Source organism: Gopherus evgoodei, chromosome 5 (assembly GCF_007399415.2).
Source record: "Gopherus evgoodei ecotype Sinaloan lineage chromosome 5, rGopEvg1_v1.p, whole genome shotgun sequence".
In the NCBI taxonomy this organism is placed as follows: Eukaryota; Metazoa; Chordata; order Testudines; family Testudinidae; genus Gopherus; species Gopherus evgoodei.
The window spans coordinates 119068312-119086172 of NC_044326.1; the positions used below are offsets into that span (position 1 = coordinate 119068312).

Sequence of the window (17861 nt, forward strand, 5' to 3'; positions counted from 1 at the left end):
TGAGCTCTCTCCCTCTCTTTCCTTTAAATTATTATACAGGCTTTTGGCCTTCTCCTGAATCAAGCTTAAACTCACAGGTGTTTTCTTTTCATGGAGGTCATCCCTCCAATCAGCCAGCAAACATTCCATCTTCTCCATTGTACAGGGCGTCCTTGGACTTACGACACTCGACTTGTTGGATGCCACTTATGACGTTTTTCAATCGACTGCTCGTTTGCCCCTACGACTCTTGTTTTGCCCTTACGATGAAAGCCGGCAGGGAGAACAGCACACATCACGTGCTGAGCTTCAGCCAATCATTGATTTCAGTGTTCAAGCTTTCTGATTGGCTCCCGGCCCTGGGCTCAGTCAATCAAAAACAAACGGCAGTGCTACCCAGCAACAAGCTACCCTGGCCGTGGAAGCCAATCAGACAAGCAACTGCAAGGACTCCCCCCTCCTTCCAGCTCCATTCATTATAATGCAGCGCATCTGTGAATAGGGGCATATCCAACATGTACATCTGCTACAGAGAAATTTACAAAGAGAAGAGGAGAACATCTGTCCAAATTTCCTTGGACACTTTAAGACTGCAGACAAGACTCCAGAGAAGACTGCAGAGAAACCTGCAGCCCAGACTTCAGCGAAGCCCCCAGCCAAAGGCCCTTCAAAAAGTTCTGGAAAGTCAAAACATATGTGCTTTTATGTTTATTTTAATGCTGTTTACCAAATAAATGCACTGATGTTGCTACATTAGTCATCTATAATTCATTCAGTACAACATTCTGTATTATTGTGGTGAAAATAGTGTATCAAGTCTTGGTTCAGGAACCAATTCCCCCTCCCTTTATACCATTGATTCCTACAGGAAAAGGAGTTTTGACTTACAACGCAATTCTGAAGAACAAATTGTGTCGTAAATCTGAGGATCCCTGTACTGCTGCTCTGTTTCGTTATCTTCATTGATGACAACTTCGTAGCATTTCTAGCGCTTTCATGAATTCGATTAGCACTCTTTAAAAACTGAGTGTATCGTTGAAGCAGGCAAACTGAGAATATGAGCAACATCAGCTGCATGCTCACCTCTTACAATACACTTTATAACATCCAATTTCACTTCTAATGTTACACTCTTACATTGCCTCTTAGGCACAGGCCAACTTTTAACACTTCAAATGCGTTTTACACTCATGATGGGTACAGGACACTACTGTACTCAGGGCTGCCCCGCCTCTTCCCACCCCTGTCCATCCATGCCCTGCCTCTTCCCACCCAGTTCCGCCCTCTCCTCCAAGTGTCCCGTCCCTGCTCCATCTCCTCCCCCGCACGCCTCCTGAATGCCACCTAACAGCTGATTGCGGCAGGCAGGAGGCACTGGGAGGGATAGGGATGAGTTGATTGTCGGCCCTGTGCAAACAATGGATATGTGGATCAGGACCAATGTGAATTGGAACATGTTCCCCTATTGATAAGCGACGGATATCCCAAACAATGGATAAGGGGGAGATGTATACCGGTGACCCCTGTACATATAAAGCAGTATAAATTGAACTTCTTTTCATTCTCAATAACGTAACATTTATGGATTATTAAATAAAATTACATTCACTTAAAAATTAAAAACATTTATTGTGTAAATGTAGAATTGAATTGGATGTTGTAAAATGTAGGCTTGTAGCCATGCTTCCAGTGAGGCATCATGTTATGCTACAGTACAGAAAAGACACTAAACACATTTTGGACGTGATAATTCACAAGCAGAGATCTGGTATGTCATATTTTGGCTAGGGTGATTTTTTTACAATCAGGTCAAATATTGGTGGGGTAGGGGGGCAAAGAATAGCAGAAATGCTGACAGATCCTGAACTAGAAGGTATTGCTACAATTAATTACTATAATGACATAAGTGATCTTAACTGAGATCTTTACTAAATGTCAGAAGCGAGGCACGGGGGCCCAAGAGCTTTGCAGCTGTTCAAGTAGATGTCCTTACTGGAGAAGAGCCATTTCTCATGAAAGATGCAACACCTTAGCTACCACACTTTGATTGTTGAAAATTTCCTCCCCAGGCTTCTATGGAAGCATGACATCAATATCTGTCTTACTATTTCTCTTTCCCTCTCTTTTTTTAAAATAAACAAAAATGCTTTAAATACCCATCTACCACAGAAGGACTTTAAAAATAACAGGCATAATAAATCCTTAACCATCTTTCAATGAATATGCTAAGTAACTTGTGATGGCAAAAAAGATTTGGACAGATGAAATTATTTCCTCATTCATTTCCTACAACCTGCAGGTTGGTTAAACTCTCTAACTACTAAACCAGAAGCCTCCTACTTTTCAGTACATTACCACCACCTTACTCTGGTCTGCAATGCAGCCTGTAGGATTTTATTTTTTTAAACTTCATCTCTTGTGCACATTTCTGAATACACTGGCAGCATAAATTATATTGCCCATATGGTCTCAATCAAATCAGCAAAACAACTTCTGCATTGGTTCTTAGTAATGACGGGGAAACTTCAACTACAGTTTGTAAAGAAACCTGACCATTCAGATGCTTATGTGAAGCTCTACAGACTTTCTCTAGTTATGACACTACTTAAACTCTCAACATGCATCTACTTCCTACATTTGGTCATATCTATCATCCTAGGAATATGTTCATAAAAGCCAAGTTTAGCAGAACACTGTCGATAAACCAAAGAGCCACTGTACATTTTTTCAACACAAACTCATTTTCTGGCAAAAAATATTGTGGTATCAGTAACATGAAACGCAGTTAGAAGAACTGCATTATACTCCTGCTGAGCCAAATTCAGCCTTCAGATGTGTATGCAATGACTGAAGTCAGTGGGAACCATGCACTTACAACAAAGCACAGAATCTGGCTCATAATGGGACAAATCCTCAGCCTGTGAAAGGACCACACAAGCCTCCAGTCAGCAAAACTGATCCTGTTCTGCTGTGTGGGGCACATCCCAGATTCCAAGAAGTCACAGAGGGACATACTTCTTACGCCATCAGTGACGGCCCTCTCTACAACACTGCACAGAAAGATGTGAGGACACTCTGCAACATGGAATGGAGGATTCTCCCTACTCCCACAGAGAACCACTTTATAAAGCTCATTTACTGTGTTAAGAAAAGAGCCTATATCTACAGTTTCCAGCCTGATGGTGACTCTGACATGGCAATACTACCAACCATTGAGACATCCCTCTGTATTTTTGCTTCTGTCTCTGTCATCACACACAAAATTCACTTTAACAGGTACTTGGGTTATTTATAAAAATGAATGAACAAAATACATATAATTTATATTCTAATTTTTTGGTTGAAAAAACAAAGCAGATTAAAACAATTTTCTGTGCACATATGCAAGATCTTAGGCTGAGCCAGCTCCATTATTTTAACGTTGCAAAATGAAAAAACAAATGTAAAGTGAGTATTTTCTAATATGGAGTGTGTTCTTGGTTTAAATAAATTAAATTTATTGTGGAAATCCCTCATTTTCTAGGGCTTCCTCTCTGAAGCTCATTGTGCTAGCTGGGACAGTGAAAAGGGGTTCAACAGAGATTGGAGTATTATCAGTGATTATTTACCATAACATATATAGCAACATAAAGGTACATGGGCCTACATTTTCAAAAAGTGATTAGTGATTTTGAATGACCAACGTGAGACCTTAACAAGGCCTTAATTTCCAGAAAGTTTCAAGCACCTGCACTCTGAAAATCAGGCCCCATTAAGTGGATCGAGTTGGGCACCTGAAATCTGCTAGACACTTTGGAAAATTTAGGCCATGATGCTTTTACAAAACACAAAGTAAGTCAATTCCTATTCAAAACAGATTAAGGCAGCATGCAGAGAGAACGTGGGAGTCATGAATTGTATTAATTTTGAGAGTACAGAGGAAAACGAGGCTTACCTCAACACAATACTATATTTGGATTGGGTTCATGGATGGAGGAGAAAGATTCACGCCAAGGTCTTGTTGTAATTGAATCATTTAGCCCATGCTTCATATGGATTCCTGCTCTTCTCCCCCAAAGTATTTAAGGAGTTACACTTGACCTAGGCAGTGCTAGATTTTAAATAATGGCAGAATATTCTTTTTTTTGAATAATATGAATAAAAATAGCAGAGTGATACAGCTTCCTCCTTCAAATCATAACAAAAGTTTGCTTTTCAACCACCATTCCAGAGGATATTGGTCCATGCTGATGACAGATTCTGCTCAATAATGATCCAAAGCAGTGCAGATCGACGCATGTTCATTGTCATTGTCTGAGTCCGATGCCACCAGCAGAAGGTTGATTTTTTTTATTATTTTTTTTAGTGGTTCAGGTTCTGTAGTTTCCACACTGCAGTGTTGCTCTTTTTAGACTTCTGAAAGCATGCCCCACACCTTGTCCCTCTCAGATTTTGGAAGGCATGTATTGGAAGGCACGTTCTTAAATATTGGGTTGAGTGCTGTAGCTATCTTTAGAAATTTCACATTGGAACTCTCTTTGCTTTTTGTCAAATCTGCAGTGAAAGTGTTCTTAAAACAAACAACACGCTGGGTCATCATCCGAAATGGCTATAACATGAAATATATGGCAGAATGCGGGTAAAACAGAGCTGGGGACATACAATTCTCTCCCAAGGAGTTCAGTCACAAATTTAATTAACACATTATTTTTTTAACGAGCGTCATCAGCATGGAAGCACGTCCTCTGGAATGGTGGCCGAAGCATGAAGGGGCATACAAATGTTTGGCACATAAATGCCTTGCAATGCCAGCTACAAAAGTGCCATGAGAATGCCTGTTCTCACTTTCAGGAGACATTGTAAATAATAAGCAGGCAGCATTATATCCTGTAAATGTAAAGAAACTTGTTTGTCTTCATGACTGGATGAATAAGAAGTAGGACTGAATGGACTTGTAGGCTCTAAAGTTTTACACTGTTTTGTTTTTGAGTGCAGTTATGTAACAAAAAAATCTACATTTGTAATTTGCACTTTCTCGATAAAGCGTTTGCATTACAGTACTTGTATGAGGTGAACTGAAAAATACTATTTCTTTTATCAATTTTAGAGTGCAAATATTTGCAATAAAAATAATATAAAGTGAGCACTGTACACTTTGTATTCTGTGTTGTAATTGAAATAAATATATTTGAAAATGTAGAAAAATATCCAGAACATTTAATGAATTTCACTTGGTATTCTAGTACTTAACTGTGTGATTAAAACTGCTATTAATCATGATTTATTTCTTTGAGTTAATCGCGTGAGTTAACTGTGATTAATCGACAGCCTTACTTCTGACAAAAGGCAAAGGACCTTAATTTGGTATTTCAGCCTACTGCTGGAGTCCTCTCCCCATACATTCGAAATTAGAGATATTCACAGCTCCATAGTTTGATAACAAAATGAGAATAAAATTGCTCACATGTCCCATGCAAACATCCCCTAAGCTTGTTCTGGCAAAGCAATTCTATTCTCTATTACAGTTGATAAACCAAAGCTAAGTGTTTTATCTGCTTTAAAACACAGCTGTGTAGAAACACAATCAAAACAGACCATTAGGTAATAGCTGAGAAACCAGGCGGAACTTGCTTTGCATGGCAGTTGGATAAAAGCTATGGACACACTTTTTAAAACTGCAGGCACATGTTTGTGCACAGAAAATTGTGTATATGACCATGCACCTAATCAGTGAATGTGATTACTCTGATTGCATTGTGTACATGCCCAGTTAAGTCCAGTTTTTTTTGTGGTATGCAACTACCCCATGGGTCTGCATGACTGCAGTAACCGTGCATGCATTTTGCACATGCAAATGCATCGTTTCAATTTTTAAAATGAGGCTCAATTTGTCTTGAAACTAAGCAGCTTTGAAATTCTGTTTTGAAAACTTATTTCGAACCCCCACAGCAGAAAGAGGGTTAAAGTTTCAACAGGTTGTGAGTTAACAATCTTTACAAGTATAGACATATGAAGTTCTTACAAATACTTTCACCTCTTCCTGAGAAAGGTCCCCGTTAATCAATCAGTTTTCCAAACACCTGTGTGCTCAGCCACTGTCTCTCTCAGTTAGATTGACACTATTTGCATATCTTTTGTGATAATGTAAGGTAACAAGGATACACAATATCCATAGCCTTGAAAACCTATCAGACTCTAGAGAATTCATGCTGAAGCCCAAAGACAAACATGAAACTAAGCACCCTATTCTGTCTCTGAAATCTAGGTGCAAAACAATCATTTTCAAGACCAAATTACTAGTTAACTACATAATGTAAAGGTGACCTTTGAAAAGTTGCCAATTGCCTTATATAACTAAGTCAATATTTGCAGTTGGATAACCCCACAGTTTAGAGTAATAAAGGTATTACCTACAGTAAGTATAGGCAAGTAGGAGAGGAATACTGTAGACAATGAGCTAACCCTAGCCATTTATTTTAGTTGTCAAGTGTTTAAAAGGGCCATCATTGTTATAAATGACAGAAATCATTTTTTTAATGTTAAAATCATGCTAGCTTTAAGAGAAAATAATTAAACGTGTTCTTAACTTATCTGTAGGGCTAAAGTATTGGTCAACACATGCTGTATAAAATTGCCCATTGTTCACAGTACTATGGAATTGATAGACACTTGCTTTTGGGATGTTGACTTGAAAAGGAAGTAATGCCTATATCATGCAGTCCCTGCAAAAAGCATAAGAAATACAGTCCTGGAGGGGTTTCTAAGTGGCCACAAGATGTCCTCATTTTTATACAAACATCCAGATGGATAACAGTACAGCTGGTTGGCAGTCAGTTGTGTCCTACCACCCCAAGTAAATACCTGTCATAGTGGACCAAAATTTTCTGGCAGAGAAGCAGGTTGCTTTTTACAGAAGGAAATTCAATACTGTACCTCACTGCAGTTGCTACAGGGCTATACTCTATTATCCGAGTCTTAATTTGAATACACCTGGAAATGCTTTCTCACTGAACTTTCAGAAAAGCTGTTCCTTGACCCGTGAAAGGTCCCCTGCCTTTGGCAGTGTTTCAACAAGATGGGTCTCAAGCCTGAAATTTTACTGGGGTCTGGCCAGCTGGTCTAATGAAATTTCATTTGCATTGTTGGGTTAGGGGTGACCTAGAATACACTGCTCCAACTCTGTGCACAATGAAATCTCATAACTCGTGAGATCTAAAGGCAGCCAACAACCTAACAGACTGATAGGGTTGCTGAAAGACTGAGATGGATTTCATAAAAGATAGGAAGCCCTTTTGGTGATTAGGGGAGATAGAATGGAGATAATTAACTGAACTACTGTAAGAAGATTTTACCAGAATCAGTTCACCTATACATTGTGCAAATACAGTGGCAGGTCCTTCATTTGAACTCTGATAAAGAGAAACATCATTTATAGAGAAGTAGAATGAAAGTTCCTGATTGTTTTAAGGCATTGCAATGGGCAAACAGCAATTCAGATTACAGTGAAGGGTGAAAATTAAAGGTTCTATGGTGTGAGGGTCCCAAAGTAAAAGAGTCCCAGCTTAGCAGGGCAGGCTCGGCAAATCTCTTGAGAACTGGTTACCACACAGTCAGCTGATTGGTGACCTAGCAATCTCTCTCAGCTCTATCTCCTTCACCTGAGTATCCCTCCATCCAGATCTGAATAAGAGCTCAGTGTAGCTTGAAAGCATCTCTCTTTCACCAACAGAAGTTCGTCCAGTAGGAGATATTACCTCATCCACTTCGTCTCTCTAATATTGCTCACTCACTCCTTCCCAACTTCAGAGGCTGGGCACCCTTCTCAATACAGAGGTCCCTTTGTGTCTCTCTTCCTTAATTCTGAATTATGTACTGAAGACTTTAGAAAGAAAAAATATTAAAAAGTAACTGGACTCTACAAATATAAGGAAAATCAGTGTCACTTGGAACTCAGACATAGATTCTACAATGATGGGAGGTGTACAAATATTAAATCATCATCCTTGAAAAGAGTCCTTTTATATTATATTTGGAAAGAGGTCCCTTTGAATTATATGTTTACTTTATTGCTGATAAATCATAGGGTATCTTTAAAAAATATAGTATAAGAAATATGGTACAAAATTCCATTTTCCTGGTACTGGCTTAGCAATTCTTTCTTTTATGCCACTGCTCAGTGTGAAATTAACAAAGAGTACTGTGTTCAGATGACATATGAGAGGGCAACTGGTGGGGGAAAATGAAAGCGTTTTAGGGGTAGAAGGGTTGTGCTGGGCTGGAGGGAGAATAACGTTTTCTGAGGTAAATTCCAGTTTAAACTAAACACCTGACACCCTAATTAAAACTGGAAATAAAGCTCCAGAGAGGTGTGACTCCAATAAGGATGATTTTGCGACTGGATGTTTAACAATGTGAGAATCATGTTAACAGAACATAAATTTAACATTAATTTCCCCTCTCATTTAGGCTGAAATGACGACATATTCTGGTATTTTACTTTTTTTTAAACTGTTTATAAGTGGTTAGCTTTAGGTACACATAGCTGAAAACAGCTACAGGTTATGATTTAAAACTAAAGGGATATGTTTTAAAAGTGTGACCTGGAAGGACTCTGAATAAATCCTGGTGTTTGTGAGTGGGATTTGTGCTCATGGCTCCTGAGCACTATGTTAAAAATACATCCACGGGCTGGTCTACATTGACAACTTCCACCTGCATACCCGTGTCTCTCAGAGGTGTGAAAATATCAGACCCTGAGAGATGTAGCTATGACTACCTAACCCCTGGTGGAGGCAGTGCAAGATCAACAGAAGGAACGATTCTTCCATTGACTTAGCAACCGCCTCTCAGAGACGAGGTAGATTAACTACGGGGACAGGAGAACCCCTCCCTATTGTTGTAGTCAGGGTCTAGACTGCTGTGCTGCAACTGCAGCACTTTAAATGTAGATATTGCCATAGGCTGGTCTTCACTAGAAAATTAGGCCGGTTTAACTATGCTGCTTAGGGGTGTAATAAATTCACACCCCTGAGCAGCATTGTAAGCTGACCTAAGTCCCCACGTAGACAGCACTAGGTCAATGGAAGAATTCTTCTGTTGATCTACCTGCTGCCTCTTAGGGAAATGGGTTACCTATAGTGACAGGAGAACCCCTTCCATACACTAGGTAGTGGCTACTCTGAAATGCGACAGCGGCTTATCTGCTGCCAATGTAGTGTTTTAAGTGTAGACGAACCCTCAGAAACGTTACATTACACTGCTAACGAGTGTTAGCTTGGTGGCAGGTTCTGTTTCTAGCACATCGGGGATACTCACACCAGCCAACTGAATGTTTCCAAAGTGGACACCTTTGTATTTTCTAATCAGCTGCAACTTTTTAGCTACTGCTTTACAAGTCCTCTATTGTGAAAGCTGGCATGTGTATAAACAGTGGCTCTCCTTCGACGTGAATAGGAAATGGCTGATTCACACAGCAAAAAACCTGCAAACTGGTAGCCAAGTGTGGAGTTTTAAACCTTAAAACAAAATACCATGCAATAGCGGTTAAATGCTGCGTCATTTAGACAGAGCGCTAAGACTCGGAGGAGGAGCTGAAAAGGACAGACAAATACTACCCAAGGCTCTTATCAAAGCTTTGGCACTTTTAAATTTGACAAATCTTGAAACTGCAGGCTGTGCAGAATAGTGTTGAACTGAGAAGCAACTGTTTTTAAAACACCCCCTCCAAATCTCTATCAACATCTTGAACAACCTTGGAGATTCCTCCCATCCTGTTCTTTTATAACACTTTGCCTTGAAATGTAGTCCAGTAGTATTAAAATATCAGATTCCCTGTAACCTCCTCAGATTAAACTGCATACCCAACTGGAATGTCCAAGTCACAGTAATACACCTATGTTCCAGTTCTATAGTTATTGCATACCCAATACTCCACTGGACTTCGATGAGAGCATAAAAGCTGTAGGAACTTAACACTAAATAGCAAAATCTTCAGTATTCCACATTCCTTACAGAAGCAGAACTGAGTTCCACATATACAGGGAAAAGAGAATAACAGAGTTGAAATTCACCACACCAATCTGAGAGCAGCATTTTCCCCTCACATTGCTACAAGAAAGGCTAATCACATATACATCTCAGGCTAGATTGTGCCATTATTTAGCCACTAACCCTCCAAAGAGGCAATGCATTACACTACTCCAGGAGAAGCAGAATTTCTTTAATGCTGGTCCTTATGCACAGAGGAAGAGCAATTTGCTCCATCCATACTAAGCTATGGTTTGTACTTTTTGATAACTTTTTGTTCAACTATGTTTCATATGCAAATTATTAAGACAAGCATTGGCCTAAATTTTCAAACTTGAATGCATCAAGTTAAGCACCTAAAATCTATATTGAGGCACCTACATAAAAATGGTCTGATTTATAGAGCTCCCACCACTCCCATTTACACTGATTGTATTAAAGGTGCCTAAACAGATTGAGATGCCTAACTTGATGCACCCAAGTTTTAAAATGTTGATTATTGTACATAACCTTCCCCCCAAAATATCTGAAATACTAGTTGTCCCATCAACCTGCAGGTGCTGTCGACTGAGTCCTCTGGACAGTGGTGATTGCAGTGACACTGCAGTGGCTTCTGGGGAGGAGCAGGTGCTGTACTCTCACCATCTTCCTTTCTGTTCTCCAAGTTCAACTGTCCAGAACTCCGCAAATACGGTTTGTCTAGAACACTGGCTACAAAAGAAAGAAGAAATGTAAGTTTCCAGTTTTAAGATGACTCTAAAAATGTAATCGTGGGGTTTTATGTTTATTGTGCCTCAATGATTCCATATTAAATTTGCTAATTGTATATATTTTCTAACAGCCATCCATACAACCTCAAGTGGGGGCTGAGAATCAAACTGTTCCCCCCCGCCTCTTCTCCCCCGCTTTGGTGCATCATTGCCAATATCAGATTCTGTAAGACAAATTCCGTACTTGGTTACACCACTACCTTCAGTGGAATGGCACAGTTGTGACAGAGGGCAAGGTTTGGTCCTGTAATTTTAGTAATAGTTTATTGATGGTGAGTAGATGGAATAGAATCCAGCTCTCTCCCCCAAATTTATGTTGCCTCTTGAATTAAAAAAAAACTATTAAAAAAAACCTTATTTTTGTCACCAAAATCAAGGAAATATTACTTTAAATATACATAGTATGCTCTATTAAGTAAGGAAGTGCCAGTTTTTAATATAGTAACTATAGAGTACAAATGCACTTTAGGATGAACAATTCCAAGCCTTACAGAGGTTTTTAATCCCTTCTCAAACCAGCAAACATGAGGTGATTTAGGGCTTTGTCTTTCTGGAGGTGATGGGGGGGGCGGGTCAAAGGATTTTCTCTGTTTCAGTAATACTCACGTAGCACTTAAAACTAACAGACTTAGAATTTCAGTCTCGAGGACAAAAAAATTAGCCTGGCATTAAAACCAGCATTGGTAGTTTCTTACTTTTAATTTTCTCCCTCCTCCCCCACCTGTAATCTCTTTCAAGTGTCTTCTGGAGCCAACTCTCAACCTGTGGAGCTTAGACAGCATCTGGATAAACCCCCCACATTCTTCTCTTACTTTTTTATTTACAATCTTTAAAAACCATGTGCATACTCTTGATTCCTGGTCTGTTTCTCTTGATCCAACCAAACACTTTTTCTCATGCCTCCAGCAGGTCTGCAGGGAATGAGCATAGTTTCCTCAGCAGCGACCATTCCTTAGCACTGTGGGTAGCTGTGATGCAACTGAGGACAGGACAGGGAGACTAGCTTTTCTCCTCTGCTCCCTCCACTGCTGTGGAGTGGCTGGGCAGAAAAAACTGAGGAGGAAGCAGAGGTGGGTAGCAGAAAGCAGCTGCTCAGCACTTTAATGGCGAGAGGGGATAGGGATAGAAGAGGATGGCAGAGGCTGAAAGGGTAAAAGGCTAAAGGGATAGGAACCATAGGGCTATCCCCCTCAACCTTTTCCCCTCGTTAGGCCCAGTCTCCTCCTGGGACTGATGGGGCGCTTTCAGGTTTCAGGCTGGATCAATCTCTCTGCACCTGGATAAATTCTGCACACAGAGCTTATCTTTTCCATCTCAATGAAACCTGTCCAGATAACAGCTACGATGGCTGTACAAGCTTTAGTGTTCTCCTCATTCATTAATGGGTGATATAAATGAACAAAATCTTCAGCAAACCAGGAAAAAGGGTTCTGAACTCATAAGCTTTGATAAAAAAGTGTGACCTGATGGTGAAATGCCTGAGAACCACTGATCTAGAGAGAAAACTTAGATTTGAGGACACTATAGCCTGCCCATTCCAATTTCACCTCCATGGACTATGGCAGAAAATATTAAACTATCCTCATCGTGAAAAATATTTGAATACAACCACCAATGTAATGCATGTGAAATCTAAACAAAAGCCCACAAAATGTACATTAAAAGGCACATGAAATATACATTAATGGCCTGATCTTGGAAGGTGCTCAACAGCCTCACATCCCACTGAACCCCACGAAAGCTTTGAGTACTCGGCACTGCTGAAAGTCAAACCAAAAACTCACTGTGAAGTATCCATAACATAAAACATTTGCATTTGGTGCACAATACACCTGGCTTCCCCAGAGTCCCGTAGCTGCTTTTTAAAAAAAAAATCTTAGCAAAATCAGAAATTAAAACCAATTTACACAAGGAATTCACTGCATCTGATGTATTCTCTACTTTCCCATCACTATGATTAATATTAAGTATTTTCTTTTTAAAATAAATTATATTTGCTTTATGATCTGCCTCTATTTCTCTAAAAAGTGTTACATTTGTATTTATCATATTTAAATTCTAACCTATATGCAACAAATTAACATCAATAAATGTTCCTTTTGTGGGACACTGGAACACAGATTTTTAAAATTAGCCTGGCACTAAGTCCTCTTTCAACAAGTAGTCACAAAGCAGGTTTTCTGACTATATTATATTGTTATTTGTGGATAAAAACTCAACTTTTAAAATGTTCCAGTCAAATATTTTCAGACATCTGGCTCATGGGGCAGGGAATCTAAATAAAAATATTAAAAGTAATACTGAGTGAAAACACTAGGCTCTGATTTAATCATGACATTTTTCTGGATGTATCTACTAGCCAGCCAGAGCTTGTTATGGCAAAAATTACAAAATGGTAATATTCTAAGTCTAACACAAATAATGGATCTGGAACAATTAAATATCATAGCATGTCTCTGAAGCTATCAAATTTAGACAAGTAAATGCCTTCTTCATTATAAATGCAACCTGAGTTCTTTCCGTTTCTCACAAATATCAGAAGACAATCCACTGGGCAGAGACTGATGTGCAGACAGCAATACAGTGTGACATCAATCAATGTTGATCTAGAACAACTACTCTCAGTGAATCCAGCAACTACCGGCAACCTAATGAATTAATTTAGGTCTCAAAAAATATAACACAAGACTTCTAACTTTTCTAAATCCTGCACTTGCCCATTCACTTACTAAATTATTTTTCAATTTCATTGTCATAAAATGTCTATTTTTTTTAAAATATGAAAAATCACATAACACCTATACTGCATGCACTGCAGAATGATTACATCTGAACGACCAAAATTACAGCACTGAAATGATTGTTTTATGGGAAAGGGAAATTGTTAACTGTTAACTCACTGTACTTTACAGTCAGTCATCAGATAAAAGAATTTCCACACTTTTTTTTTTGGCAAATAATCAGCTATGACAATGTAGCTCTTAAAGGAAGCTGTAACAAAGGATACCTTAACACAGCCACAGTATTGCTGATGAGATGTTACTGGTGATGATCATATACTGAAGAAGAAAAACAGAATGACGAACAGGCTTCCATCATCCTATGCTCACTGTTGCCAAAAAACTGAAAAAAGGTACTGCACATTTTTATTAAAAAACTGAGTAAATTAAATTTGGCATGAAGAAAAATAATCTTCCCTTTAAATAATATGATGCAGTATTACGAAGACCAAAGTTGAGGTTGTAATGCATTTTACTTGATAATTTACTACATCTGATGGAATACTGATATTTTGGAATATCAGTGGAAATGTTTTATGTTTTATGACATTATCTTTTCTAGGCTTTTTTGGCTGTGCTGTTCACAAGTTCTTGCAGTCCTTACTCAGGCAAAATTCCTACTGAAGTCATCAATTTTGGATTTCTCTCTTTGCATAGATCAAATGTTATCAAAAAAAGTCATGATACAAATACTGTTTGTAGTGTTGTAGCTGTGTTGGTCCCAGGATATGAGACAGACAAGGGGGCTGAGGTAATATTTTTATTGGCCCAGCTTCTGTTGATGAAAGGGACAAGCTTTTGAGCTGCGCAGAGCTCTTCCTCAAATCTGGAGAAGGTAACCAGTGTCACAGCTAAATACAAGGTGGGACACATTGTTGGTCATAAGATATTTTTACACATGTTGTAAGAAATCACTTAAAATGAAGTGGCATTTAACACCTCTACAGTCATAGGACAAAGGAGGGTTAGTAGGCAGCAAGGTATTTTACAAATTGTCATGAGGCAGAAAACCAGCATCTCTGTGAAGTCCATGGCTTTTAAGGTACAGCAGAATTAAGAATTTTAATTCCCAGACTCAGCTTTTGAAGGTGCTCTGCAGGTTCCTCTGAGGATGAGAACTGAAAGGTCAGATATAGAATGGTTGCTTTATGAAGTGTTTGCCCATGGGTGATCAGGTGTTTTTGTCTTTTATCATTTGTCTGTGAGTTCATCTGAGAGCATAGTGATTTGTCTGGTTTCACCTATAGAGGAGTTGTTGGGGCATTTGATGCACTGGATGAGGTACACCACATGTTGTGATAGAGCTTGAAAGGCATGCTGGGTATACTGATCACTGTAGCTGTGGACATGCCTCTGTAGATTTTGCATTGTTATTCTGGAAGTGTATAGTGCTACTTTGTATTGGTATGTCCTGGGTGAGGAATTTCCATATAGGGTATCATAGAATATCAGGGTTGGACCAGACCTCAGGTGGTCATCTAGTCCAACCCCCTGCTCAAAGCAGGACCAATCCCCAGGCAGATTTTTGCCCCAGATCCCTAAATGGTCCCCCTCAAGGACTGAACTCACAGCCCTTGGTTTAGCAGGCCAATGCTCAAACCACTGAGCTATCCTCAAACAATTACAACCCATGCTTGATGGAAATCCCATCCTGAAAGAAATCTTACCAGAAGTTTGAATGCCCCTCTTCTGGCCTTCAAACAACCTCCCAACCTCATCAAGCTCATCACCAGAAGCAAGCTCCCTACAGACTAATACTTTGTGTTGTACAATGCATCAACCATAAGGACCCCCACTCCCCAGCAAGCAACATTCATAGATAAGTGGGTTAAAGAGCATGACAGGGTTTGAATGGAGGCCTTATTAATTCTGAGAGGACCAGATTGAGGTCCCATGATGAAGTAGGTAGGAAGGAAGCAGGAGGAATAGCTCAGTGGACTGAGCATTAGTCTGCTAAACCCAGGGTTGAGAGTTCAATCCTTGATCCAGGACAAAAATCTGTCTGGGAATTGGGCCTGCTTTAAGCCTAGAATTGGTCTAGATGATCTCCTGAGGTTCCTTCCAATCCTGATATTCTAAGGTTTTGATCAGACCTTCCAGAAAAACAATAGTCATAGGAAGATAGAGTGGCTGGCAGATGACATGCACTTATAGCCACTAAGTGTACCCATAGGGAACTAAAGGAAAAACCTGAAGTCCTTAAGGAAAGAAAATATTCCAAACTGGTGGGGAAGGTAGAGCCCTCTGGGTTTTCTGGAGATGCTGACACAAGACCAAGAACCTTTTGCACTTAGCTGTGTAGTCCTTTCTAGTAGGCTCCTACTATTGTTAAGAATGGCCTGAGCCAATTCTGAACATGTTCTTTCTGGATTTGATGCCTATCCAAATTCCAGGTTGTCAGGTGGGAGGGAAGCTGGATTGGGATGCATACCCTTGCCCCCGGCCTGGGTCCACAGATCCAGGAAGAACTGCATGCTGATGTATAGGCATGTTGATATCTGTAGGATGTTGGGAATCAGAATTATCTGGGTCACCTGTGAGCAATCAGGATGACCACTGCTCCATCTTGCTTGATCTTCCTCAGAATCCAAGGTAAGAGTGGAAGGGGTGGGAAGGTGTACCAACCAAGGTATTAGAAGTGTCTCGCCTCTGAAGCCCTGACCTTCAGCTTCCCTGGAATAGTAAATGAGGCATTTTTCTGTTCTCTTGAGAAACAAACAGATCCCAAGATGGTGACTCCCATTGATGAAACATGATCTGTACCATGGAATTGTGTAGTTCCCATTCATGGTCCTTGGAGATATGTCTGTGATGGGTTCAGTCACAGAGACCACCTTGGGACTGTCAGCTGACATGCTGAATTTACCTCTGAGCCCATTTTCCATGGAAGCCTGGGACTCCAGAACCCTGCCTTGTTGAACCAGACCATCACTTCTCCTAGGTCAGTCTTTGTTCCACAGATGAGTCCAGGTTTGTTGTTGTAGGGAGAATGAGGTACCATCATGATGTCATTTCTCCCTTTTATATCTTCTTCTCATTCACTGGAAAGTTCATTTGCTGTGACCTGGGTAGCACTGTGTAGTGCTATCTCTGAGAGGTTTCTATTATACACAGTTCCTGGGGTAATCCTTGTGCTTGTGTGCATTTCCTCAATAAGCCATTAACATTGTTTGGCCTTTTTACTGTTATACTTGAAAGGTTGCTTGTGGGTGTTTTCAACCTCACAATACGTTTCAGTAACACATACATGGCCAAACTTCATAACTTCACATACGATGACAGCGCATACAATCCAACGAGATATTAATGTCTAGCAGATCAAGATTTTTAGAATGATAGCTCAACAAGGCATACTTTGTGCAAAATATATCCTAATTATATGACAGTGGTGTGTATGGAGTGCCCAGGGAGGAGTAGTACCTCTGATGCGGGAGACTTGTCGTACCCCTTTGGCGGTAGTCCATCCAATTTTGTCCTCACCTGTCACTCAGCTCTCACCTGTGGCTCCAAGTAGCTGCACCATGTGCAGTGGCCACACCCTGGGCAACGGTTTCAACAGGTCAGCCAAACCAGGTGAGTGTAACTGATGGGACTCAAACCCTCAGTGAATCAGGGATATGCCTACCTGCATGCGATGTCAGCTCCGGTGGACTGGGCAAAAGAGATCAATATGATCCAACAGCCAAGAAGGTGGTTCTGCAACGCTTTGTGGAAAGCGAAGGGCTTGATGAGGCACAAAAGACGTCAAGGCCATCCACTGCAACCAAAGAAGTTACCAGTTGTGACGTTTTTTCGTACCATTGGTGTTTGGCTTCTAAGGTTGAGAGAGTGGGATTGCTCCCGTGCAACGGCTCTACCACTTAAAAAGCTTTCAAACACAGGTCCTGTGCAAAGCATCAAACATCATCATACCACCCAAGTCTTGCGGCGATGGGGGAGAGGCAAAGCGACAGGTGGAGGTTACCACTGGTAGTCGTAGTCCCAATCCTGCACACAGGCGGCCTGTGGATAGGTGGTCATCCAGCTCTGTACTTGAGGCAACAGAGTTGCCCGGCAGCATCCCAGGCGTCTGAGCAGCACTAGCAGCATTACACAGCGTGATCATCAGCATCTAGGAGAATGAAAACATACCACAGGACCTCCGCGACGCTACTATTGTCTCTCTTTTCAAGAACAAAGGCAGCAAAGCAGAATGTGGAAACTATAGAGGCATATCCCTCCTCTCCGTTGGAGGGAAGATCATCGCCCGCATCATCTTGAACCGCCTAATAGCCAGTATTTCCGAGGCAAATCTACCTGAAAGTCAATGTGGTTTCCGACCTGGCCG

At 40.4% G+C, this 17861-nt stretch overlaps 1 protein-coding gene across 4 annotated transcripts in view; it reads right to left on the minus strand.

The window, feature by feature from the left end:
* The window catches only part of BMPR1B (bone morphogenetic protein receptor type 1B), a 372705-nt gene that overhangs the window by 25297 nt on the left and 329547 nt on the right, over positions 1-17861 (minus strand). For all 4 annotated transcript variants that reach the window (XM_030564804.1, XM_030564807.1, XM_030564805.1 and 1 more), the window contains one exon: positions 10536-10695. In XM_030564804.1, the coding sequence (XP_030420664.1) occupies positions 10536-10695 (160 nt within the window). The remainder of the gene's footprint in view (positions 1-10535; positions 10696-17861) is intronic.